This window comes from Erithacus rubecula, assembly GCF_903797595.1.
Source record: "Erithacus rubecula genome assembly, chromosome: 1".
Classification (NCBI taxonomy): Eukaryota; Metazoa; Chordata; class Aves; order Passeriformes; family Muscicapidae; genus Erithacus; species Erithacus rubecula.
The window spans coordinates 77,427,838-77,454,144 of NC_136658.1; the positions used below are offsets into that span (position 1 = coordinate 77,427,838).

At 39.0% G+C, this 26,307-nt stretch overlaps 1 protein-coding gene across 3 annotated transcripts in view; it reads right to left on the reverse strand.

Annotated features, from left to right (window-relative positions):
- TNFRSF19 (TNF receptor superfamily member 19) overlaps nt 1-14,163 on the reverse strand; it is a 55,281-nt gene extending 41,118 nt beyond the window's left edge. Inside the window, exons 1-4 of one of the 3 annotated variants that reach the window (XM_079309439.1) lie at nt 13,858-14,163; nt 13,558-13,641; nt 2,437-2,525; nt 1,777-1,887 (exon numbers count right to left, since the gene is read on the reverse strand). In XM_079309439.1, the coding sequence (XP_079165565.1) occupies nt 1,777-1,887; nt 2,437-2,502 (177 nt within the window). In that variant the 5' untranslated portion in view covers nt 2,503-2,525; nt 13,558-13,641; nt 13,858-14,163. Of the gene's footprint in view, nt 1-1,776; nt 1,888-2,436; nt 2,526-8,528; nt 8,743-13,557; nt 13,642-13,857 lie in introns of those variants that run through there. The other 2 variants (XM_079309441.1, XM_079309440.1) reach the window with 2 other exon arrangements.
- Nucleotides 14,164-26,307: the final 12,144 nt, after the last annotated feature.

Here is a 26,307-nt window from a genome sequence, read left to right on the forward strand (position 1 = left end):
ACATACAAAGGGACTCCAACTAAAGTGTGACACTAAGTATTTCTGTTAATACACTGGACACTCACCACAGGGGGTCAAGAGATAGAGAAAATGTGTCACTCAGCTTCAGTAAATCCCTTCAAATCACACACAAGCCACAATACTTAAGTTGTGCTTTTTTTCAGAGCTGAACATCGTAGGAACTATAGAGCCATAAACTGAAAGCTTCTTTTTCCTCCTGCAGTTTCAACAGTTTGGTGTGAATACCAAACTTACTAACGATTTATGTTAATAATTTTTCCAAAGAAACATTTCCAATTCCCCTAAACACCCTAAATTCCACCTTCACCATCCTTTCTACACCATCAGTAGAAGCACAAGGCAGAGTTTGCCCTTCTGCAAAGGCCATGCTCTTTTTGGCCTCACCTCCCAGGTATGGATCTGACTGCACAGTTGTGTCAGGGTCACAGATCACACTCCAACAATGGGAAAGATGTGGATTTAGAGTAGGACACTGAAGAAAGAGTCTGGATAGGTCTACTCACCCTTCCTGACACCTCCCTGCACCCCTTTTTGCCTTACCATCCTCATGTCTCCGGCAGGACACACTTGCTCCCTCAAGACACCCAGTCTGCCAAAACCCATAACTCATTTTGTTCTCTTTCCTCTCCAGTAACTGAGTTAGTGAATCCCAACATATCCCTGCCTACTTCTTCTTTCAGCTGTGTCTTCCTTCACTGTTCTCTATCCCTGTTCATGCACAGCACCTGCTTTATCTGAACTGAAAACAACTAAGATCCCCCTCATGACATGCATGCAGACTTGGAATATTGTTGAAAATTTTGCCAAGTGAACTTTCTAATTCTACTGAATCCCAGCCCATAATCCCAGCCAGCATTCATATCCATTGATTCATTTCCACTGTCCTAAAAACCTGGTAATTAAAAAAACTTTCATGGGGAATTTTTTTGGAAGCCATGCAATTGTTATAAAAGCAAAATACAATTATATAAGACTCACAATAGTATTTCTCTCTCCATGATATTAACAAGAATTTCTTATGTGTTTTCTAAATATTATAATGTATTTTTCTGTCCTCAACTTTTTCAATTACTTTACATAGCATAAAGATAAGAATTAGGTTTATAGCATTTTTAATGAACTGTAAAACAGAAATTGAGCCTGACTTGAATCTGGCTTCCTAAAGTGTTCCAACCACAGACCTAGTGAAAACACAACAATCATCTATCTCCCTCCTGCTCTAAGGAAATACATTTGCTCTCATTTGAATCTTATTCTGTATTTATGTACTTGCAATCTTTTCATTGTAAACCATTCTGTTAAGAAAAGAGGTCATGTATAAAATATTTAAACTTTGTCACCTAAAATCCAGAACCGATTGTGAATGTCAGCATTGTAAAAATTTAGCCCCTCCAATTCAGCAATCTCTACCAATCACTGGTTTGAAATTAATTTTTCACATTGTCTTCTACAGAGTAAGGTTATTTAGCCTTAACTCCTTGTTGGTTTTTTCCCCCTTTGTAGTTTCGTCCCTCCTTTGTTGCATTAACTCACCTTTAAAATAATAATTTGAGAGCCCATCCAGATGGTACTGCCTACTTTATTAATGGCATCATCGTTTTCTGAACTGGGCATTTTATATAAAATGAAATAGATAACATGGTTCTTGAAAAACAGTAAATATTTTCATGTAAGTGCAGCTATCCATTATTTTAGATCACATATAAATGCACTTATCAGAAATAAAGTGAATTCAAGAAATAATGTTTTCCTTACCTTTGAGAGTTCCATTCCAGGCCCACATTGTTTGCAGAGGACACAGTTTCCAGTCTGGTCCCTGAATTCTTGTTCTCTGCAGTCTCCAGTCTCACAAATTACCTTACTCAGCTAAAACACAAAAACCACCAACAAAACCAAAATAGGGTAAACTCATCAAAATAAATCTGAGAAATAAGCCCATGTTTTTGTCTTAAAAATAACGTTCTGAATTATTAATTACCCTTAGTTCTACAGCAAGCCAGAGCTAAATACACTGAGCAGGCATTGTGTGCCATGCTACATTCTGTCCATAAACTGAATATTCCAAACACCCAAACTATGTATACAGCACACTGCAGTAAGAGATGGCCACCTCTGAAGTGATGCAGTATCACCTCCACAGCACCATATTCACCTATATTTTCTTTCCTAGTCCACTCCTTTGTCCATGAAGAGGCTCACACAAGGTAAAATTTTGTAATTGTGTGTGGGGAGCAGCCAAAAATTATATGAACCAGTGGACCAAGCTTAAGTGCAAATCAATAAAATGTGTAAGCAATTGTCTGCATGCAGCATCTGAAGACCTTTGGTGTCAGCAGTAATGTGTAAAACAAAAGACAGTTTCTGTGCTCAGTACAATTTTTTCAACATGGGGGAAAATATTAATCTTTAACTTACCAAATATGCTAGGAAAATGACAAGCACCTTCAGTTTATCATCTCCTTGTAATCCTTTAGCATCCATTTCTTGTGATTAAACCTTTCTACCTGGAAAAATATAAAAGGAGAAAAAAAGAAAAAAATAATTATATTTGCATTGTATTTTGACATGCCAAGTGTCATGAAGCACGATGGATATGTGACCTGCAATTCAAACAATCTGTCAATGCCATTAACATTTTCAGATGGATTCCTGGAAGCTGCTAAACAACAAACATATGCTTTAAAAATCATATGCCTTTTGAAGACAAGACAAACACAAAGTTTCTGTAATTTTAAATCTTACAAGAAGAGATGGCAATCAGTCTAGTAGAAAACATCAACATTTATTAATCTAACATCCCTAACATAAGTTTCTTGCTTGTTAAACTCTCAGTTAAGTACATGATCAACAGACAAAAATAAATTTCTTCAAATATGCCATGTAGTTTTTATCATTTAAGAGTAGAGACTGACAAATGAAAGGATGGAACAAAAGGAAAATAACAGAGAAAAACATTAAGAATAATTGCAAAATGCTTTTCAGCATGGAATTACTGCAAGCATAATATGCTTTCCAAAATAAATAACCAGAATGAACATAGACTATAATTAATACACAATTCCACATTTTACTGCATGAATACCCTAGTTAATGAATTCTAATCAATAAGAAGGATGTACACTTCAGTGTCACTATTGATATTTTTGAAGATAAGCTGTATTTTAAAGTGTAAAAAGAGCCAAGTCTACTAGAAAGAGCAGAGCAGGTAAAGATGTGGCAGACAGCACTCCATGGAAAAGCCAAGATAAGATTTTTATGGTTATTTCTCACTTTGTGATGGTAATGTTCTATGAGCCAATGACAATTATCAGATTAAATGCATGTCAACATGGGTAAAAAAAGAAGACATAGTCTCAAGGAATATGAATACATACAGATATAGTGTTTGACACAGGTTTCTTTTTTAAGTTGGAGGGGAAAAATTAAGGCAAGAAACATTAAATAAAAAAAAATCTCAGAAATAATTCTGGAGGACCAAAACACAGCTTCATATAAAAAGTACTGTAGAACAACTAGAAAAATTGAAAAGGAGAGTCAGATTTTAAAAGTTTTGAAATCATGAGAAGCGAACAATTCTAATTGAAAAAAATAATAGGTATGCAAAATCAAAACAATTTCTAGTAATAGCAAAGGGCAAACAGTAGATAGAGACAGTAAAAACACTGTTAAGGGAACTCAGAAATTTCAAGAAACATTTACCTTCTGCTTTTTGAAACATACAAAATGAGCAAATACACACACCATACATTATATCTTCTGGCCAAAAAGTAACTGAATATCTTCTAAGTAAAACCTGATTAGATAAGAGACAAACTGTGAGACTTTGCACCTCAGTAACCTTGAAATAAGGATCAAGAAAGTCTTAGTTTTGATCCTGTTCAATTTTGCTGTTAATTTCCTTTGGAATGCTACAGAAATTCAAAAGTAATATACGAAGAAATTAAAAACTAACTAAGAATTGTAATACAATAAACAACTCCATGCTGTGTTACAGAAAAGCAGTCCTGTAAAACAAGCTTGACTTCACTTGATTCAGAGAAGACACCAAAGCTAAAAGTCTAAGAGTTAAATGAAATAAACTGATTAAATATTGATTCAAAGAATCATGCTGAAATTAATGGATTTGGGGAAAAAAAAAATCCCCATCAACTTTTTGATTTCGTGTAATATTGTTTAGTGGAAAAAAAAATTCATGTGCTTTCTTAATCACTGTAGGAATTAAAACTTTACAGAAGTGTTCAAGGGAAATAAAGTCATAAATATAATTAAATTTCTTAGATTTGAATGCCAAGTGATTATTCCAAGTCATATATATTCCTTAATAATTAAAAAATAGCTAAATCATAGTACAATTCTAATGCAATTATGACCATTTATAGAATACCACCAAAACTTCAAAACCAAGATTCTTCCTAAGGTTAAAAGTAAGTTTTATTTTAAGTTTCAATGTTTACTTTTGCTTCTGAAAATAGATGTGCAACATATCAAAAATAAACTGAAGAGTGTAATAGTTATATACTTTTGTGTCAGGTTTCACATAAAATATTCAATACAAAAAATACTGAGAAGCGGTACTAAGCCTAATGATCTAAAATATGGAGCTGTAACATAATTTAAGAAGTCTATTTTTTCTGTGAAAGTCACCTGAAGCATGGAAAAAATAAAGAAAATTAAGAACAGCCCAATTAACTGCCCTGCAGACTAATTATTTTCAACAGAAATACATTAGCGTAATGTAATCCAGGTATATTAACTCTATTCCTTTCCTCCAATACATAATAACTTGAATTTTTAATATCATTTAAAAATCAGTACATATACAACTTACCAAAATCAACACTGATACAAAGCTAATTACATATTTTCATCTTTTAGTATTCTGGAGTCACAAATGGAATAAAAATCAAATGCCAGTGCAGGACAAAAGGCAATATTAAAAAACCCTGCTCCTCATGCTGACGTCTTGTATTTCAGTTTTGAAGTTGCCCTATCTATTATAAGATAATCTTCTTATAGCAAGTACCTCAAAGACTTCTAGAACATAAACAACACATGGTAAACCTTCTAGCACCACAGCATATTTTGTTCACTTAGGTGTGAAATTTGATTGCAGCTCTGAAATTTTCTTCATTTAAAAGAAAATCTATTGCCTTTATAACGGTCTTGGCAAGGCCAATCACCAGGAGTTCCACAACCCAGAGTAAATTTTCAAAACCAAGTGTTTTACAACTGCCATCAAACTATCAAGGACTTCTCCAATTTATCCTACACTTAAATAAGTTTCAGATTTTTGACTGATTGTTACAACTTTCATGAGATCTTACGGCTTTAGGCCTGGGATATGAGATACCTTCTGTATAATATGTCTTCTATAATCAACAAAGATTCCAAAAGAAACTTGCAGGTCTATGGACCTTAAACTTCAGAGCACCTCAGTAGCACCAAAACACATTTAAGTAATTTCAGCAGATGTGTATGAATGTCTGTGGTACTCTGTCATGCCATCACTGTGCCCATTGTCACCACTCCTACCAAAACAACACCAAAGACCACATGCAAACTAATGTGTGAGGAAGAAATGGCCTACTGTACAATAAACAACCATTGTTATGAGGACAAATAAAATGTTTCTTTCACAACAACGTTTTGATTAAGATAATTGAAAGGCACCTCAATGATTAGGGCACACTAATAACTCATTGTATTGAATGCAATCCCAAAGGAGAGATAAGTGTGTCAGCTGCATTTTTCCTGTTTCAATCTCCAGCTTGGTCAAATGTCCTGCTTAAAAAGCAGAGACTGCAGCACTTAATAACAGGTTGCCATTGGGCAAATTTCTTCTCTTATATCAAGTGGCATTATACTGATGTCTGTTGGACACCAGCCATTCACCTCATGCTTTCAAGTAAGAAGTTATTAGAAGATTTTGCCCTCTAAAACGTGTAAGTAAACAGCGGTTCCATACCTTTAAAGACTATTTGCTCTCGTCCAGATACTGATATTTAAAATACCAAGTTCAGTTATACTCCATTTTATTGGAAGAAAAAAACCTGTAGACAGAGTTTTTTGAGGTCACTAAATCATTCCAAATACATCTTATTAGGTTAACAGTAATATGCTTGCCTAAAATACTCAGGGCAAAGCAATCATTACTCGTAATGTACTGAACTCAGGATAGAGAACTTGCATTAGAAAATGTGGTTGCATAATTTAAGGTCACTTGGGGCCCACTATGCATATGCAAAAAAGAGGGCAATATCAAAAAATAAATCAGAAATATGGTGGAAGTATGATCTTCCAGCCTTTAGGATTCTAGAATCCATTGCCCTCTAAAATCTACTCTTACATTTACCAGTTTGCTTGAATAGTATTCATCATTTTGTTTCAAAGTCAGAAAAATATTCCTTTTTTCTCTCCAAAAAACTTAAAAGTTCCACCTTAAAAGACACACCACCTCAAGAATCAAAGCAGCATGACTAAATTATGGCTCACTGGCAGGATTCTCAGACACGGAAGCACCAAAACTTTGAAGTCAACATCATCCATCTTCTAAGGGAAACTAGAAATAGTGAAGAGTCCCAACCTCCCATTCACTTAACTTGAAGTTGTGAATTCCGTTAATTCACAACCAGGTCTTGGAAATTTCCCATATTTGATGTGATATTTTTACTTGACCACCGCTTTTCACACGGCCTGTAACACTGGCAGAGTACTCTGAGAAGTTCTGGGTAAAAAAGAGGGATGGAAATATAATCATCTTATCTTGCCAACAGAGGTCTCCGGTATCCAACAAATAGGGTCTCAGCTCCTTTCTAACCACCTACTTCCCACCCGCAGCTGTCAACTGCAGGCAATAAAACAAGGAGTGGCAGATGGCTTTAGCAGAGTCAGTGCCCCAGGGGCAAGAAACAAGAGAAGGGAAAGTACTCACACTGCTGCAATGACAAAGACAAAGAAAGGGAGCAAGTTAGGGACAAGAACTTCCACTACAGCACTGCACATCGTTATTTCTGTCTCACAGGTCTAGAGCACCTTCCCTTTATAACCTGCCCACAACCCTTGTAGTCTTCCCCTTTGTGAAGTAAATGAGGTCCTGTCTGACCACATTCGCTCCAACTTTTCTGAGAAACGTGGGGGAAAAAATCTCCATACTGTCAGCTAGGGCACGTTCATCACATTAAAATAATAAAATTCATCACATGTTGAAAAGATCTGTATTTTATGAACCTGCCATATATGAAATTGTACGACATTAGACAGCTATGGAGTTATTTCTAATTTTGTAAAGACAACTGTAGGAGATTAAAGTTAGAACCTTGCTGGTGATCAAAGACACTTAGATGTATTTTAGGGGCTGAGGGAGATGAGAAGAAGACAGGACCACAACATACAGCCAGGAAATACTTGTGGCCCTTCTGAGTACCACACACTTCAAGTTAAGTTAATTGAAGTACTTGTCTTTACAGGAATAATGGTGATAAAGCAGTTTATCATTGTGTTCTTCAACATACCCAGCTTATCATTAACTAGACATTAGAGTGAAATATTGTAACAAAGGTGCAATGTGGCAACATTTTTCCTACACATAAACAAAGCTTTTTAGAAGATCAGAGCCTGTGATTCGCACAAGAACTCCCACTCTCACCAAAGTTGATGAGCCTACTCATATAACATCAAAACTGTGGTGAAAAAAAAAATGTTGCTCCTTCTGTTTAATACATCTTACCCACCTCAAATTCGTACTTCATTTACACCAAAATATACTAATAGTTGTTTTTCAATGTAGTTTTTCGGGATCATGAATTATAAAGCATTGGACTGGTTAATACAGTTAATACATCTTGCAATGGTGCAATGCCAATATGCTACATTTATCCAGCCACCCTTGAGCAGTTTTGGATGGCATGCAATGTGTTAAAAACCACAGACATGAGTTACTGTCATTCCCATCATTCTCTTTTCTTAGGATTGCAAGCTGTTGAAAGTAAGAAGAAGTGACTTATTGCCTCCTAAACTGACATTTTAAGCATCTTACTAGTAAACTAATAAAGGAGCTTACTTCTGAGTCTAAAAGAAACAAACAAAAAACCCCAACAAACCAACCAACCAAAAACAACAACAAAAAACCCACCCAAAACCCCAACCCCTTTTCTCTTATGGTAACAAGCTCCCAGGTAACATACATGAGTAACTTGCTTTACACCGGATGGTGAAAGTGCGCTTGAAAGAGATTATGCAGTAGTTAAAAAAAGTACTGACAGTTTGAATCAATTTGCCACTTACTCATGTTAAATGCCACTGGACCACTTAATAAACTTAATAAAAGCATCCATCTAAAGTAGTTGTAAATATAAAGGTGGTAAATAAGTATTTAAGCTTTTATGAGCATCAGGTAAAGCTTTCAGTCCAAGGTCAGATTAAATGGGGACAGCCATCAGGAAAGTAAATCAAATAATCAAAACCTTTTCAATAAGCCCAACTGTAATTGGGGCTTTTAAACCTCTTACCAGCCAAAAGAAAAAGTTAGGAGCTCCTATTCCTTCAACTCCAGCTCTGCAATCGTTTGAAGCAAACAGCAGCTTACTTACGCAGCAGACACGAGAAGCGCCGGAGAACATGAAAGCCCAGCTTTCAAGGGCTTTTTGTTCGCCGCGCTCCGGGGCGGGGAGCAGCCGCTCCGGGGCTGCCGAGACCTGCAGGACGCGCCCGCAGCCCCGCGCCCCCACGGGCGGCACAGCGGAGCGGCGGCGGGGAGCGGGCCCGGCCAGCCCTGCCCGCCGCCCGCGGAGCTCGCTGCCATCCCTCCCTCGCCCACCGCGGGCAGGCGGGTCGGTGCCGGACGGGTCGGTGCCCGGCCAGCCCGCGGTGCCCCGGCAGTGCCGCTGCTCGCCCCGCCGCACCGCGCTCCGCACGCTGTCGCTCGCACCCACCTGCCACAACGCGGCTCGGCCGCCCCGGCAGCAGCGGAGCGCTCGCCCGCACCGCCCCCGCCGCCTGCCCGCCCGTCTCCGCGGCAACACCGCCCGCCCCGGGAGCGTCAGCGGGCAGGGCAGCCAATGGGAGGATGGAGGGATGGAGGGATGGAGGGATGGAGGGATGGATGGATGGATGGATGGATGGATGGATGGATGGATGGATGGATGGATGGATGGATGGCACTGTGTGTCCACGCTCCGGGGGATGAGTGAGGCTGTGTGCCTCGTACCAATAGTGTGAAGCCAGGGTGAATCACAAATGAGGAGCTGGTGTCCCTTTTATCCCACCAGGAGGACAGGATAGCAGGGCACTCCTTGCCTCCAAACCCTGCCCAGCTTTGGGACTGCAGCCTTTCGCATTGCTGATCCACCTCAGAGGGATCTCAGACTTATCGTTGCTGGGCTGTTCTAAAGAGACCGGCCCTTGGCCTCTGTAGAATGAGTCTTTGTAACTAAGGAAACCCCTTTCCACCTCTCCCACACAAAAAAACATGACAGAGGCTTTCTGACAACACACTGCAAATTCTCCTTTCTGCAAGCTCTCCTTCCCAAAGTACTTGAGTAGCTTTTTTCCCTGCTAGCCCAGAGCCTGAAATATTTTATCCATTTTGCAGGTAATAAGTTACCCAGCTGTAAGCATGTAAATGCAAGTATCCCTGTAGAAATGGAGAGATCCACCCCTTCATAGATAGTAAACTTTTTGCCATCGCTAGGTTGAGTGTTACTGCTACTTACTGTGACACAAATTAGGAGTTGTTCTGAAGTTAGTGATGCTCCCACATTGGTGAAACCAGTCTTGGACACCTTGGTAAAAGAACTGCTGCTGCAGGGATTTCAGGTTTTTAGTTTTACTTCTAATGAAAAGGTTAATGATCCACTTACAGTCTAGACAACTGTATGGACACACAAGGAACTGGGTTCGTCTCTGAAAAAAATGAACAAATGCTTATACTGGGAGGTAAAGCATTTTCAAATAAACAATTTTTGGAGCTCCTCACAGAAAAAATTTTGAAGATCACCAGCCACACAGACTTCTCTAAAAACAAGGAGTGCTTATTGAAATCCAGCAAGTTGTATGCAAAGAGAGAAATGATTGCTGTGAAACCAGTTATTTTCAATTATAAAACCCAAACAACCCAGAATGTACAGGGGTTTTCATGCAATTATCTTCTGAAGGCCCTTCAAAGAAGAGCTTTGCTTCAGGACCCTTGCCAGGAGGAGCTCTGCAAGAGGCTGGAATTTCAGTGAGGAATGGCACACTGCAGCGCAACAGCAGCGCATCTGCTGTGAATAGCAGCTGCTGCACAGCACTGAGCATAGGACACAGCCTCACTATTTACAGACAACCTTTTGTAGATTATCTGCTTTCTGGAGCCACCAGTGAAACTACTGAGTGAGCTTTTCTTAGTAGAATCATCGTGTATGTTTCAGATACTTGTCTTAAAGTAGTATAGTTAGACAAAGGTATTAAAATATCCCAGAGTTCTTGAGGTGTTGACTAAACACTCGGGATTACCATATAAAAAAACATTACGACTTTCATCAGAGAGTGGATTACTATGCTAATGAACTCAGAGAACGTGTTTTCTGTAACACTGAAGCTTAAAAGTTTAAATCTTTGTTGTAGCATGTAAAATCTTTCCTCTGATTGTAAAATGGATGATTTAGTTTCACTCATCACTGAAAGATGTTGAAAATTTTGCTGTGTACTTTGTTTTAAATCATGATGCTTCTCAGGAAATTCAAGAAGTGAATTGTTAGAACTAGTACAGAGATTCTCACTACAACAGAGAAAGCAAAAAAGAAATATTTGGAAAGCAGTTTCATCTGACCCCTTTGATAAGACAAAGTTGCGTGACATATCTGATGTGGAAGCAGAAATTGTACAGCAATAGGAAGTTGTTATCTCCATATCTCAAATGCTAACACAGTTCCCCCAGTCAACTGTGAGATAGATCTACTCTTGTTATGACAGCTGTTGGAAACTGATGTCAGTATAACTGTGCAATGTCTTTTGATAATCTTAGCTATTACAAACCTTAAAATATGTTTATGATGTTATCTAAGGCACACTGTTTGGAAATGGCTCCATTTATAATCAGAAATTGCTCAAGCTATTTTTATAAATAAATCATATACTCGTGAGTTTCCTAGTCAGATTTGCTTGAAAAAGCATTGTGAACTTTTTGTTTCTGAAGGCTTAAGCCTGAGGATTAATTAATGTTTATACAGCTCTTAGTAAAAGCAAAGTTACTAGTGCCAAGAATTATTACTATTTAATCTTTAAAAGTCAGATCAATGACAGGCTAAACTGTCAGAGAACTGCTATTTAAAACAACAAAAATGTTGAAAATCCTCTTCCCACCATGCTTGAATGTGTTCAAGTGCGTTTTCATTTCAGCCTCATTTACATACAGGCAAGCAAAGATATTTTTCAGTTTAATTGGGTTGACGCCCATCTTTGTTTAAATAACTGGGGAGATTACCTAAAATCCTAGGGACTTTTTACAAAATGAAAAAAAACTTTGTTTTCTAAATGCATTTTCAGGGCCCAAATGTTGCAAATAATTATCTATGCAAATCCTACTCAACAGTGTAATCTATCTGATTAACTGGAGTTCCTTCTGTGTGCAACTTCACCCATTTGTGTGATAGGTCAGATCTTTGTAGTGATAGTTTCATTCTATTAGACTTGCACAGCTGTTTTGACTTCTGAGGAAAAGGGTTCCTTGTGTTATTTCTTGAAATTTGCTTCCCTTGCTACTTTACACCAAGCAGAGGTAAGGTTTAGAAAAAAAATTTTCTCAGAAAATAAATGTACAAAACAAGCAACAAGCAAGAGGGGAGTGGAAAGGCAGAGAAGCTCATCAGTGAAGCATATAATTAATAAATAAAGCTATCTTTTCAGGATTACAGGAACATGTACATCATGAGAATTGCTAAATTTTGCTTTGGCTATGCCTTAAATGACATTCTTCCTTGACAGCTATGCACATATTATTCATATAGTGCTAATTACTTTCCTTATAATATAATTGACTTGTTAAGTAAGAATGTGAATTAATTGGTGGCATAGAAAACAAAATGATACCAAGTCAGGCCTAGTTAATCTGTGTCTGGCCTATTATCTCTTGATATTCAGTAAACTGAAGTTTTATATATACAAATATAGTTTTAATTGGAAGAAACAAAATTTGCAGACTGACTAAGAAAGCCAACTACATTTATCTGTAAGTGTTGATAATTTGATCTTACTCAGATGCAAGCAGACTTAAAATTTGGGTTGGCATGTTGCACTATGGTGTATACTGAAATAGGAGCATCTTGAAGGTACTGTGGCCTGGTAGACCTCTCAAAGAATAGTTTTCAAGTGATGCTTAACAGCTATAATTTATGCTGAGTTTTAGTTGCAATTTGTTAATAAACATATTTAAACATATTTATAAACACCTAAATATAGACTTAAAAATATATGTCAGTATTACTAGCCACCATTAAGACTAGATCTTCAAAGACCTCAGTGTCTGGAATGTTTGCAAGTCTGGTCCCAATTATGAGTTCTAAGTTCTTCTGAAAATCTAAATTATATTTAAATACTACAGAAGGAGCTTGAGTCCTATTTTAACAATCTGACTCCAGCTGCAGGCATAGAACACTCATGGATTTGGCCCAAACTCACTCAAGTATCTGGCCCTTTAAAACTGCAAATGTGTGAGTAGTCCTTCAAAAGGTTGATCCCTTATAATGAATTTCTGGAGTAGATGTCTTAAAATTTCTTCAGCACAACACTTTTCATAAATATGGGTTCGAGAAACAGAATTCAAAACACTGTGAATGGAAATAGCATCACTTAAATGCAGCAAAACTATGAAGTTCAGCAAAACTAGCTGTTAGCTCTAGACAAACCTAAGATTTCTTTAATATATTTATTAAAATGCCTTAGAGAAAACCTCTATCTTTAGGTTAAAAGATTACTTTTACTTCAAGATTTCATATAGCTGGACTATAATCTCTTCAATCTTAAAATAAAACCATTTCCTTTTGTGTATAAGGCTCTTATGTTTATAAATTTAGTTCTAATATCTTCTGGAAATGGAGACATTTTTACATCACAAGTATGGAACTATTAGGCTTAAAAGCGTTGTTAAAAAAGACATAGTTTAATAAACACACTGGGAGCAAACAAAGTATTACAGAGTGTATGAGATGAGGCTGATCTTTCCTTAGAAAATAACTACTCCCCTTAGTCATGTAATGCATGGATTCAAATATAAATTTACAAACCTATAGATGGTATGAATGAGCAGTGCAACTCAAAATCTTACATACCCCCAAATCATTGAAAACTACTGCATTTGCTTCACTTTTCTATCTATTATTCCAGATAGTCTGTTCTCAACATAATTCTGCCCAAGAGCTGCAAACAAAATACTGCATAAATTACAAACAATCTTTTGAACTCTGTACACACAATGATGTGCAGTATTATTAGTTATGTGAACTTTATAATTTCTTAAAATCTTGCAACACAAAACTGAAAAAAAACCCCGAAATTCAGTACCTGTTATCTGATGAAGTTTCCCAGTGCCAGAGTTTCTGCAGCTTAATTTCACACTGCCGGAGCTTCTGTATTAAATGCTTTTACCTCCAAAGAAAAAAAAAAAAAAAAAAAAAAAAAAAAAAAAAAAAAAAAAAAAAAAAAAAGAGAAAAGAAAAAAAAAGAAAAGAAAAAAAAAAAGTATGTCGGCACAAGCCCAGACGAAACTCCAAATCCGGGAAAATAAAATTAACCATGCAGATCAAAGGCAGACGAGCACTGAGACCAAATGCCTGTAATCTGATCAGTGATCAGTTGCCGTACATCAAAGGCAGTGCTTTGGCGAGGAAAAAGAGCTCCTTTTCCAGCAGGTAGTTGCACTCAAATCCTGCCTTTCAGTGCTCTGCACTAGCTCCTTCCCCCCTTTCGTTCCTTGTGCTGGGAGAATGCACACGATTCTGAAATGCTTGGGGTTGAGTGGCTGGATCTGTAGCTTTTGAGTTCCCAAGCTGTGTTGTGGATTGTGTGTTGGAAGCTTTCCCCAGTGCCAGCGGGTTCCGCTTTATCCCTTTCATCTCGCTGAGCTGCAGATCCCATGACATCATTCAATGCTGTGGGACTGGTTAGAGAGCTGTAATACAGCCTGTGGGGGAATGCAGCTAAAGAGCAGCAAGAGTTTGCATGATTTCTAATCAGGTTAGCCCATTGTAACAAACCCAAGGCTCACTTCAAAGTCTTCACTACATTTACGTTTCCTCCCGAGAAGGGAAAATAGTGTAGTTAATAAAGTTTTCTTTGAAAGATGCATTATAATTTTGTCTGCAAAAAGAAGTTGCAATCTTCCATAAAGTTCTGAAAGTCAGACTTGAAGGTCGGTTTGCTAGACATGAGAGAAAACTACTTTTGTTCGTCTCTTTGTCGAGATTTGGAGCAGAGAAAATGGTGTATTTTGCAGGCTGGCACTGGGTTTTTGCACTGGCAAAATCAAGCACAATAGAGCATGCTCTTAGTCCTGGCTCACGTCCTCCCTGCTGCTTACTGTGTGGCCTTTTGCAAATCATTTTCCTTGAGCCTGATTCATCTGTGGCTCATGATTCCTTTACGTAAATGAGCTGTGAAGCTGCCCTAAGTAACTCACAGAAGTGGTTTTCAGTGTAAAGGCATTTTTTAGCCATAAGTAACTCACAGAAGTGTTTTTCAGTGAAAAGGCATTTTTAAGCTAGGTTTGAAGTGGTCACCACTGCGCTTCCACAGAGGGAAGTTTTTGGGGGCATGAAAGTATATTGAGAGACATTCTCTGTGCTGCTGGTCCCAGGATTGCTGGAGGGTCCTGTGTAGCCCTAGAGAGCAGGGGAATCCTCAAGGCTGCTGTGACTTTCTCTCTTGCAGTGCAGAGGAAATGCAGAAGAAATGTACTCCTGAATTTCATATTCTGCCATCTGAGGCTAAGTTAGCTTTTGGCACAGAGATCAATTCAGCTCTCTGTACTTCAGCTGTTAGTAAAACATACAACTATCAAGCAGGATGGATTTTAGGAAGATGCCACCTAAGTTCCCATCCGCGCACACCCCAATATTTTGGGCACACCACATGTGCAGATGAAAGCGATACGAGCCTGTCAACTGGCAGACGCATGCAAATATTTGCACACCGAGTAACCGAGAATTCATTTAAAAGGCAAAAGTAAAAAGAGGCAATGCGCTAGACCCGGTTGCCTTAGCGTTGAAACAAAAGCAAAGCAATCGGGCGGATAATGGTCTGGATAGCCGGTCTGGGAGCGATGGAGGCCGTATGGAGGCTTCGAGGGAGTGCTCGGTCGCATCCCCGTGTGTGGCTGCAAGCCTCCGTCGCCCTCGCGCCCTCGCACCTCCCGGCCTCTGCCTTGCGCATGGCCCGCCCTCTTCCCTCTCTCCCTCTCCTCGTCCGCTCCTCTCTCCCTCTCCCTTCATCCCTCCTCTCACTCTCCTCTCCTCTCCCTCTCCCTCTCCTCTACCTCTACTCTCCCTCTCCCTCTCCCTCTCCCTCATCCCTCTCCCTCTCCCTCTCCCTCTCTCCCTCTACCTCCCCTCTCCCTCTCCTCTCTTCCCTCTCCCTCTCCCTCTCCCTCTCCCTCTCCCTCTCCCTCCCTCTCCTCTCCCTCTCCCTCTCCCTCTCCTCTCCTCTCCCTCTCCCTCTCCCTCTCCCTCTGCCGGGGATGATGCTCCCGCCGCACTCGGCGGGATAGGGAGCCTTCTGGTGGTGGGATGGCGCACTGTGGGCAGTGCAAGCAGCGCTCTGCTTCCCGGGGATGACAAGGAATATTTCCACAAAGACTCGAGAAAACCTCATAAAGGGTCCTGCACAATGTAATTTTGTTGCTAGCTGGAGGAATTTTAAATATTGGTTTGGATCACCTATGCAGGCAGGCCTTTGAGGGATGTTCTGGTAACTGAGAAGAAGAGATGATGCACATACAAAGGAGTATGGTGCAGGTCATGAATCTGACTTTATATTCTCTAATTTCCACTTCCATCTATTGCAAATAAAAGAAAATTATCCAGGTGCTCACTTCTCTTTCAAGACTAATTTGTGCTCTTCTGACATACAACCCTCTATCACCAGAAAGTTTTTTGATAAGACTCCATTTTCAGCTTTTGTGGTAAAACTGGAAATGCTTGTATTGAAATAAAATCTGTGGGTGGGCTGTGTGGAATTAAAATAACCCCTTTAATTTCAATGGTGCTTTAATAACAATGCTTTTCACAGAAAGTACCTCTTATTTCTCTGGATTTCAAGCAAAAGCAAGTTCTGATGGCTTATTAGAGTTCTTTGATCTTTTTCATACATATGAAAACGAGAAGCAAGATTAATTATTACTAATTTAACCTTCTACAGCTTAAGCATTGCATTTTGCATTTAAATACTGCTTTTCACTGGGGAGCCTGTCAGCCTGAACTGCTATTTCCTATTCTATGGCTTCTCAAAATTTGGCCAGATGTTTGTAATAATAACAACAGTTGTCATCGTCTCTATAGTTCAATTTCAATATTTTTCCAAAAGCTGATAAAGATTTTTTTCTATTTACATAAAATGAAGATAATATTGTGATTTGTGTAAAGCACAGGGCAGACGAGTCAGAAACAGAACCTACCTAAGATGACACTTTACTTTTATACTTTTTGATCATCAGCTCATGCTTTCTCTTGTAGCCAATAACCTAGCAAGGCATTCCAGCACAAGTGGTCTGAAATCCTTTAGGTTCCTCTCTAGATACTTGATTCTAATCACTGAAATTACTGGGGCATGAACAGATATAACTAAAACTGAGGACTCAACTTTTACTCAATCTTTAGGTATCTGAAAAGCTTTTCTGGAAGAAGCACTTGTGATTCCTGCTTGAAACCAGAGAAGTGTCTCCATCTCCAAAGTCCTGCAGAGGGAGATGCTCTCTTCCTAATTAATTGCTTAAATTTTTCTAAATTTAGACAGAATCTTCCTTGAGCAGCATTTAGTGGGTTTTTACCACATGAGGATCTTGGGCTCTGAAATTCTGCTTTAAGGATTTTTAGGGAAACAGTAAAAAGTCTAGGGCTGCTATTCATAGCCAGGGCTTAACTGGGTCAAAGCCATAAAAGATAGTTGATAGAAACAAGAATTTTCTGGAGATGTTTCTTAAATATAACTGCATCTTGGGAAAAAATTATTTGTGGAAGAAACAATGAAACCAAATAAAGGGTTTTGTACCCCTGCTCCATTCTTAGCATGTCTAATATTCAAGCTGTGCCTTATACACTTGTATCATATACATCAAATGATTTATCATGTTGCTTTATACACGTGCTGTCTGTACCTCTTTGCTGCACCTCTTCCCTTTGTTTTCCCTCAGTACATAGGAACCCCAACAGACTTTCAGAGAGGAGGAATCATCAGAGAGGAGGAAAGGCAGTGCCATTGTTACAGCCCACTCACTGGCCATGCAGCCATTGTTTGTGCCAGCTGCAGCCTTTCTAAATGTGGTATAAATGCTGGATATCCTATTATAAAAATCACCAACCAGCATTGCTGCAGTTACAAGTTTTCACACTGGACATCTACTGTGGCTGCTGTCTCCTGGTGGTAAGTGGTGAGATGCTGATTTATAGAGGTGGAAGATCTTTTCCAGAAGCTTTTATGGCAGATCAGCACTATCTCTGAAGCAATGCTTATCTATCCTTGTCCCAGTTGATGTCAGAAGTGCTGATCATCGCTCTCCTAAAACATCAGGGGGATATTGTTCCGTGAGGCTAGCCAGTCCTGTGGTCAGGAGAGATGCTTTAGAATACCCAAATCCAACCTCCTGCATTATTTGCACTGCCTCCCTGATAAAAGGTAACATCCTGTTTCTGCACTATCACATGGGTGTTGTTATTCCAGGTGTTGCTGATACCTACTCCCACTTCCTGCTTCAGCACTTGCAAACTCCTTGAGAGTAATGATGTTTAAGAACTTCAGATATGGCACCTTTAGGCAGAAAAATCAAGATCCTTTGGCATTTCCTGAAAAACTGGCTCACTGTTATCACCTGGTGTGTCATCAGACTCACCCTAATCTGCAACACTCTGCACAGCCAATTGCAGTGCAACTTGCTCTAGTTAATACTAGCTTTAGATGTAGTTCCATTAGTTCTTGACTTTCAGGGAGAAAAATTCTGTCTGCCATTTAGGTGCTCCACAATTGCAGGTCTCTGACCTCATGACTTGGGTGAAGAAAACAGCTTTGTTTGCCTGTCTTTGGTCCTCGATTTTTATTGCAGTTTGCCTGAGGTTTTTCCCCCCGTGGTCTTCATAGGAGACAGCTTTGACTTGTTCCTTTATGAGTACCTTGAGATCTAAGCAAAATGGAGATTTTTAGTTCTTGGCTCATCAGGTGGATCACTCTAAGGGAAGCCTCACGGGCATTGCCACATCTAGATAAGGTGGTAGGTTGGGAATTTGGCTTTGAGGTTGTCCTCAAGGATAATGTAGATGCATGCTGTAGGAAGTAATAGCTAATTTACCTGTGATTGGGAGTCAGAAACTGTGGTTTTATTCCCCATTCTATTACATGGCTATGACTGGAGGCAAGTTACTTTTTTTCACTGTGTTAGATCTTCAGTTGTGTAAGTTTTAGGTAAAATTAAATCAAAGGAATAGTGTCAGTTTACGGTCCATGACCATCCAGTTTGCCCCAGTACATTTTCCTATCCCTTTAGAATAATGTAAAAATAATTGTTTGTAATACCATACCTGAAATAATGCAAAGCAATTCTTCATGAATTCCAAACCAGAATAATCTGGTTCTGAAACTTCAAAAATTTCTGTATTGAAAGTGTTCTTAAAGATTAACAAGAGTAACAAACATCCTTAGGGCAATAGTGTGCTTCTCACTTTACTGTGCACTGAAGTTTCACAGCCTTACCTGTCCTCACACACATCCAGGAACTGGAGAAAGAAGGTTCTGTCATGTATTTGTTCTTTATTGTTCCATTAAATGAAAACACAAAGTTTCTTCCTTCTTCTACATTGAGTTTTTCACTTGTACTGAAATGTTCTACTGTGATTTTCTAAGTTTTAGGATTGGTGAAATTCTGCCCCAGCCTGCAAACTTTAATAACCTAGCACTCTTTCCAGAGGTGCTGGTGGAGTTGTGCCAGTGAATTGACTTCCCCAAGGCTGCTGAACTTGATTAGAAGTATTGCTCATGCAGCTGAAATGGGAGATTCAATGATTTTGTAATTTGTATTTCAGAAGCCAGTGGACATTTTTGAAGCACTGTATTCTCATCCTAATTGAAAAAAAAATTATGTACCTTGAAGCACACACTTTTCTCCAAAGCATTTTATTATCCAACCTTTACTCTTAAAGCATACTGAGGTTTCACCCATGAGATGCCATGTTTTGCAGAAAACAATATAAAACCTACAAAATTCCTAAACCAATTCTAACAGCTCAATAGAAGATGCAATGAAATCAGGCTAAGTGGAATGAAAGGGAATGGAGAAACAAATCTGAGATGTGCAATTCAGTGATCCAGAGTAGAGATCATAGCTGGCCATCTGCCTACTTGCCATCAAAACACAGTCTCAGAAGCATTTCCTTAAGGAAACTCTAGCAAAATAATTTCTAAAAGATCATTAAGTTAGTTGCAACTAAAAAGAATGTTCTTATGTTAGAAAAAATGTTGTTTGTAAATACATATGTCTCATCATAGAGACACTGCAATCACACCACCACACTTCTGTCTTCAAGGATTTGTTCAGTTTTCCTCTTTATTCTCACTTCACAGTTCAAAATTTTCTGCATTTAAATAAAACATTCTCAGTCTATTTCATAGACTTTACACTACTTCTCCCTTCCTTTTCCTGTGTTTCTTAAGCAGAATTGGCCCTCTCTCCCAATCTTTATTTCCCCCACAACTAATCAAGAACAAACTGAGAACAAATCTAATGACTTCTTTCTGGTCAGTGTTTTATTTTATTTTTTTATTTTTTTTTGGTCAGTGCTTTACTTTAAATTGTTTTCTAAAACACTCTTTTATACCAGAACTTGGATTCAGTGCCTATTTAGGTAAAGCATGAACCTGTACGAATGCAGTAATCAAGATGCTCAAATAATACTCATAGTTTCCTGTGAATTATATTAGTACAGACTTTAACAATACAATTCTAGTTTCCCTTATTTGTCATTATTTTGGCATCTGGGAGTTCACTTTACTAGTTCATATGAAAAATCCTGCACTGCCTGTATCAAATCCTATATTCCAAAGTGCTCATGCTGCAAACAAACATCCAAGTTTCTGTGCAGAGCAATTCAAGTTCCTTATGGAATGACTGCAAACTGTAGGCACTTACTCCCTCTGCAGTCAAGAGCTTAATCTTAATTGCTCAAAAACTTATAATCATAATCAAAAGTCAGAAGGGGGAGAGACTTGAGATTTCTTTGATTCCATCCATATATCTGTATAGCAAAGTGCTTATATGTTCATATCTTTGAGTGGGAGAGAGTCAATGGGACATAAAAAAAAGCATATTTCTGAGCTGAGGCCTGGCTTCTGTGTTGTTTTTGGGTATTCAGACATAAAGAACCAGACCTCAGATGATGATATAGTAACTGACTCATAGAGTAGCATTAGTGTAATTTTTGGCTGAGTTTCCCATCCCAGAGCAGAGTAGGTTTATTTGTAGAAATTAAAGACAAGAAGATATACAGATTGTCACCACTCTTAAATTGGCAGCTTTGATAAATAGCACTATCATTAAAAGACATCTGAACAAAATCAATGTCTCAGAAGAAATAGTAACTAGATCTAATCCCTAAGCAATTGTCTGCAGTCCCAGTTGCAATACATCATTTTTTTCACATATTCTGCTTTGAAAGAGTTGATAGATTAGCTCTTTTTCTTTTTTTTCCCAGTTTCCTGGTTATAGATGATAAACTATACTTTTCCTGTATGAAGCATTCACTGCTTTATCCCACTGTCCTTAAGAAATCTTCCAGATTAACTACAGCCATAAAAATACCAAGTGAATAAGGAAAAATATAAACAAAAGAGCAGAGGTTATACAAGAGATCAGGCTCAGCTGATGTGCTGCCAATTTTTTCAAAACAAATGTTCTTCTTCTGACATTCATCTGTTTTTACTCTGGAGTTCTGTATCTAGTTTAACACGCATTTCCTAGCTCATGATTTGCAAAGTTTCAGTATATTTTCCCTAGATATATTTTTGCACTCTTCCTCACCTTAAAGTTCTTCGTGTTCTTCTAAAACACAATGAGCTATGAAAAAAATAGTTAAAAACAATGGAAAGAACAAGAGACTATAATGACTTAGTGAAGATGACTCAAGCAAAGCAGTCATAAGTTCTAATAATATCTTCAAAGTCATATTGTAAGTGAGGAGAGGGCAGCTTTTTTTAGATTCATTACCAAATTTCCACAGAAAAGTAATTTCTTAAAAGATTGTTTATTCTGTGGAGCATACCCTTGCATGTGTTTTATTTCTTGATTTATTTTTGAGTGATGTACTTGCTCTCACTCAAAATGTTGAGCTGGAGGAATGTGGATCCATTATTTATGTGATATATCCCAGCTTCTGACTTATTCTATGCACTTGTTTATTAAACACACACTTCTGTCAAGGAATGAACTGAACTTCGTAGCATGGCCAAAACCATCAGTAAAGTGAAAATGCCTCCATTTCTCTGCAACTTAACATCATGCTGGATGAAGCAATTCCTTCTTTTTTTTATTCTGGACCTCGTGACTTGTTTTATTTGGTACCCACAAATTCTTATACTGAAATAAAAGGGAAATTTGTTCCATGTCAACACTTGGGATTTTGTTTGAAGTTTTAGTATTAATAACTAGCAACTGAAGGGTGCCATGATCTATGAGGTATTGGCTTCCTGTGTGCTCCCCAAGATCACAGCAAACATTTAGACTAAGCCCTCTGCCCTGTTGGACTCCTTTGGTAAACAAGAACAGTGTGAAGACACAGTCTACAAGAAGCTGCAGAGTGGGAGTAGAGAGGGAATAGATCTATAGGGTAATTATGGATATATACTGAGGTGACCATCATCAGTAGCAAGTGTTTTCAGAATTTTACGGTGCTGTTGCTATGTCAGTGCAACAGTTTGCAATGATCACAATGCAGATATTTGATTCTGTTCCTCCTGAACCTGCAGCATCTGGCCCTACACTGCCCCTTCCGTTCTCCTGCAAGCCAGCACAGATGTTGCTTCTCTAGTACAAGAAGGAGCAGAGCCTTGAAACTCTCAGAGTTTTCACATCCTTTTCTCTGTCTTTTAAAGCACTTGCTTCGTCTCAGAGCAGACTGGAGTGTTCAGTAGAGAATCTGCATGTCCTAAAAGAGGAAGAGGATGACAAAATGGGTCCCTATGAGACAGGAGAGATGAACACAGAGGAGACCTCAGGTCTCTGAGAGCCAGTCTGCTTTGTGGCACCCATTGTCAGAAGTAATTTTCAATCATAGAGTCAGTCATAAAATACCAGGTTAGAAGGGACCTCAAGGATCATCTGGTCCATAATTTCTTTGCAAAAGCATGGCCCAGCACCCTTTTTAGCCAAATCATGAAACTGTCCGATGTTGGGTGATCCTCCACTTCCCTGGAGACATTATTCCAGTGATTCATTTCTCTCATTGTGAAAAACGTTCCTCCTGTGTCCAACTGGAATCTCCCCAGAAGTAACTTGTGCCATTACCTCTTATCTTTTTCATTTGACTCCTTGTAAAAAGGCAGCCTCTATTTTCTTTGTAGCCACGTTTTAAATATGGGAACATGATGATAAGGTCTCCCCTAAGCCTTCTTTTCTCAGGGCTGAACGAGTCCTGTTCTCTCAATCTTTCCTCAAATGGCAGGTTTCCCAGTCCTTTGATCACCTTTGTGGCCCTTCTCCACCCTGTTCATATCTCTTTTTTTGTGTGTAGTGGGGTTCAAAACAGAGCACATTGTTTTAGAAGAAGACATCCTGCATCCTCCATGGTACAGAAGTGTCAGTTCTGGAATGGCACTGACAGTTTCTATGAAAGATTGCAGCAAAACTAAAACACTTCATAATACTTGTTTGGTGTTGGTATCAGTGAAAGGTTCACAGAGCATCACTCATCTCTACTACGGGAAAAACACGTATGAAAGGATTTCTGAGAATGGTTTGCTCTTATTTCCTGATCTTTGATGATTGCTGTATTTGCTTACTTAAAATGAACAAAACTTGTTATTCATCAGCTTCTGTATCTCTGTCCCCAGTATACTATTTGTTCAGACAAGGAAAAATAAATGATTCCAATCAGCTGTAAACACTGTTCTGTACAGCTATGCTGTACTCACATTCTGGTAAACTGCAGCTACACTGACTTCTCCAGCCTTGGTTAATCACTGGGCTTCCTAAGAGGGATCTTTTGTGCCAAACAAAATTGTGCCAGTATTCAAATTTCTTTACAGAGAGTCTAATGGAAGAACTTGTTTGACCTTCCCTTTCACATGCTGGAAATTGTTTGCAACATGTCAGCAACTTAATTTCAATACAGCACATAAGGCAATGCCCGGTCTTACTTCACTCTATGACCTGAGTTACAGCCAGAGCCAAAGAGCAGCACTTTTCTTGCAGTGTCTCTTCCTGTAGGAGGCAGAAAGGCCACCAAAGTCAAGAGTTTTGGCTTACCCTCTGGAGGATTCACTGAGGGGCTGGTGGGAGAAAATTTGGATTTGCCTACGAGGTTGGCATTATATTGACACCAGGTGCTGATTTTAATGGCTGTGTCATCTTCTGGGCTAAACAGTGACAGGTAGCAGATTGGCTGATACTGCATTGTCAGGCTACGTGCAGGCTGCCATTCAGTTCTGTCATGCCCAACAGCAAGCACTTTTGTCAAGTGCTACCTGGAGATATTCTGCTTGGAGAAAGAAAATTTGTCTTGCTGGACATTTGTGAGGGAATTATTCCTGTGATTTATCCAACCTACATGATCAGTGTTGATGAATAAGCACCTTACTGGGATAAGGAAACAACTAGAATAACCCATTTTATATGTGTGCTCTTTATTCCACTTCCTATCTCTACTGGGTGGATATACATAAATAATTCATAAATAAAGAAAAAGTATTATTTCATTTTATACCTCTTCATTAGATGCAGAAAAAAGAATGAACAAACACTGGTAAGGAGGCAATGATGGGACATCTGATATTTCTGAGACTCAAATATCTAAGGGACAAGGGGGGATCTTACTGCCTCCTAATAAAATGTACAGGACAACTGCTCATTGTTCATGCAGAGAGCCCAACCTGTTTCTAGTGCCCTGCATCACAAAGCCGTGCACTGTACCTGGTGGAAGATATAATTACCCAAAGACTTGGTGCTTGGTGGTGTTAGAATTCTGGCTGATTGAAAACAAGAGACTTTTGTTCTGTAAACCTGTCTGAAGAGTGAAGCGTCCAGTACTGTTCATGCTATTAATGCTGCCGGGAAAAAACTTCAGCCAGCAGTGGGTTCAGGATATACTTGATGACAGGTGTGGCTTCAGGAACCCTCAGAACACCACTGCTATCCAGATGGATCAAATACTAGTCATTTGAGGCATTGTTGTGTGATTTCAACTACTCTTATTTCTAAGACTCATTATGTTGATAGGAGTGTGCAGACACTGGCCAAATCCCATTACACAGAGAGTTTAGCTTCATGAAATCTGCCTTTTCCTGATGATGGCCCACACATTGGTTTAAGAATGAATGCCAGTGCAAGATGCTAAATCACTGGAAAAGATCTCTAGCACAGACAAAGTCAGCAGGCAAAGTGGCAGGTGAATACAGATGAAAATGTGTTAAAATTTGCATTAACATGATAACCAGCAATTAAGAGGTTTGCTGCAGTATTTATGAAAATGCGCAGAGATTTACAGATTAGTGCTACATTTTCATGCAAGATTTACAACAGAGCAACTTTGGAAAGTACTGGACCTTGCATAATGTTACAGTAACTCAAAGAATTACAAATGGCCAGTGCTATAAGAAAGACCCTATCTTTTGCTACATAAAATGAAAGGTTCTGATGTAAGAACCTTTTATGATCCTTAGTGCTGTAAATTTGTTTGTGTGTGTTATTGGCACTATGATTTACTACAATATTTTCACATTGTTAAAAGCTTTCAAAGTGACTTAATTGCCAGCAGTTTGGGGCTGTACCAACACGCTGCGTGGATCAGCTCTGCACATCTGCCCTTCCTGCAGCCCTGCTGCTTCAGCCTGGCCAAAGCTCACTGCTGCCTGTCAGATCACACAAAGGTTTGTGGGGGTGCTGACTCCATTGCTGAAAAACAGCTTGCCTGTGTATTCTGTTCAGCCTGGGCAGGCTGCCTGCCTGCATGGACAGAGGCTGCCCTGGGTCTCTGTCAGTGAGCCCTGGCTGCCTTTGGCTCGGGCTGTCTGCTGGGGCAGGGATCCACTCTGAGCCGGGGAGCAGGTGCTCCTGCCATTCCGTGGGAAAGGCAGTGTGCAGCACAGTGTGCTGCTTGATCCCTTCTGCCTGACACGTAGGGAGCACCACGTCACACCACTCCGACATGGACAGAATCAGTATAAACAATTGTACTACTTGCTGGATTTTTAATCCTTTCAAAATCGTGTTAATGCTATATGTGTCTTGCCATTTTGATATCCACAGCTTTCATGTGTCTACCTCAGCATACATACTTAGAAAACAGAAATGCACTTTAGAAGACTGTATAGAAGGAGGAGAATGTAAGCTTTACATTTGGGAACTGGTAATCTGTCTGGTTTAAAAGGCTTTGATAGCTACCTTTTAATTAAGGATGTGCCAACAGTAGTTTTCATCCCTATTTCACAAGAAATGTAGTTCTGTTCAAAGCTATATTTTAGTGTCATGATACGGTTGCCCCAAATACTTTTTAGAGCTAGGCTCTTCCTCTTCAAGCTAAAACCATACAGAAACTTCTGTTGAAATAGAAGGCACTGTGGATATGATTCATGTTTGTCTGTCGTTATGTCCATTTCTCCTTCATCTTTTGTGAATAGCATTTTGTATTTCCAATAAGTGATTTAACTTAAGCACTGCCTTCCTCAGAAGCTCACAGTTAAACTTTAAATGTTATTTACTTCCCTTTAATTATAAAACACACCAGGTTAGTTTGTAATTAAAGATAATGATAATGTTGTCTGATACCTTGTGGGAAAAAAGTTTAAATATTTCATGACTAAGGAGTTCTAGAAAGGAGGGCAGCAAAAATAGCCAAAGGTCCTTTT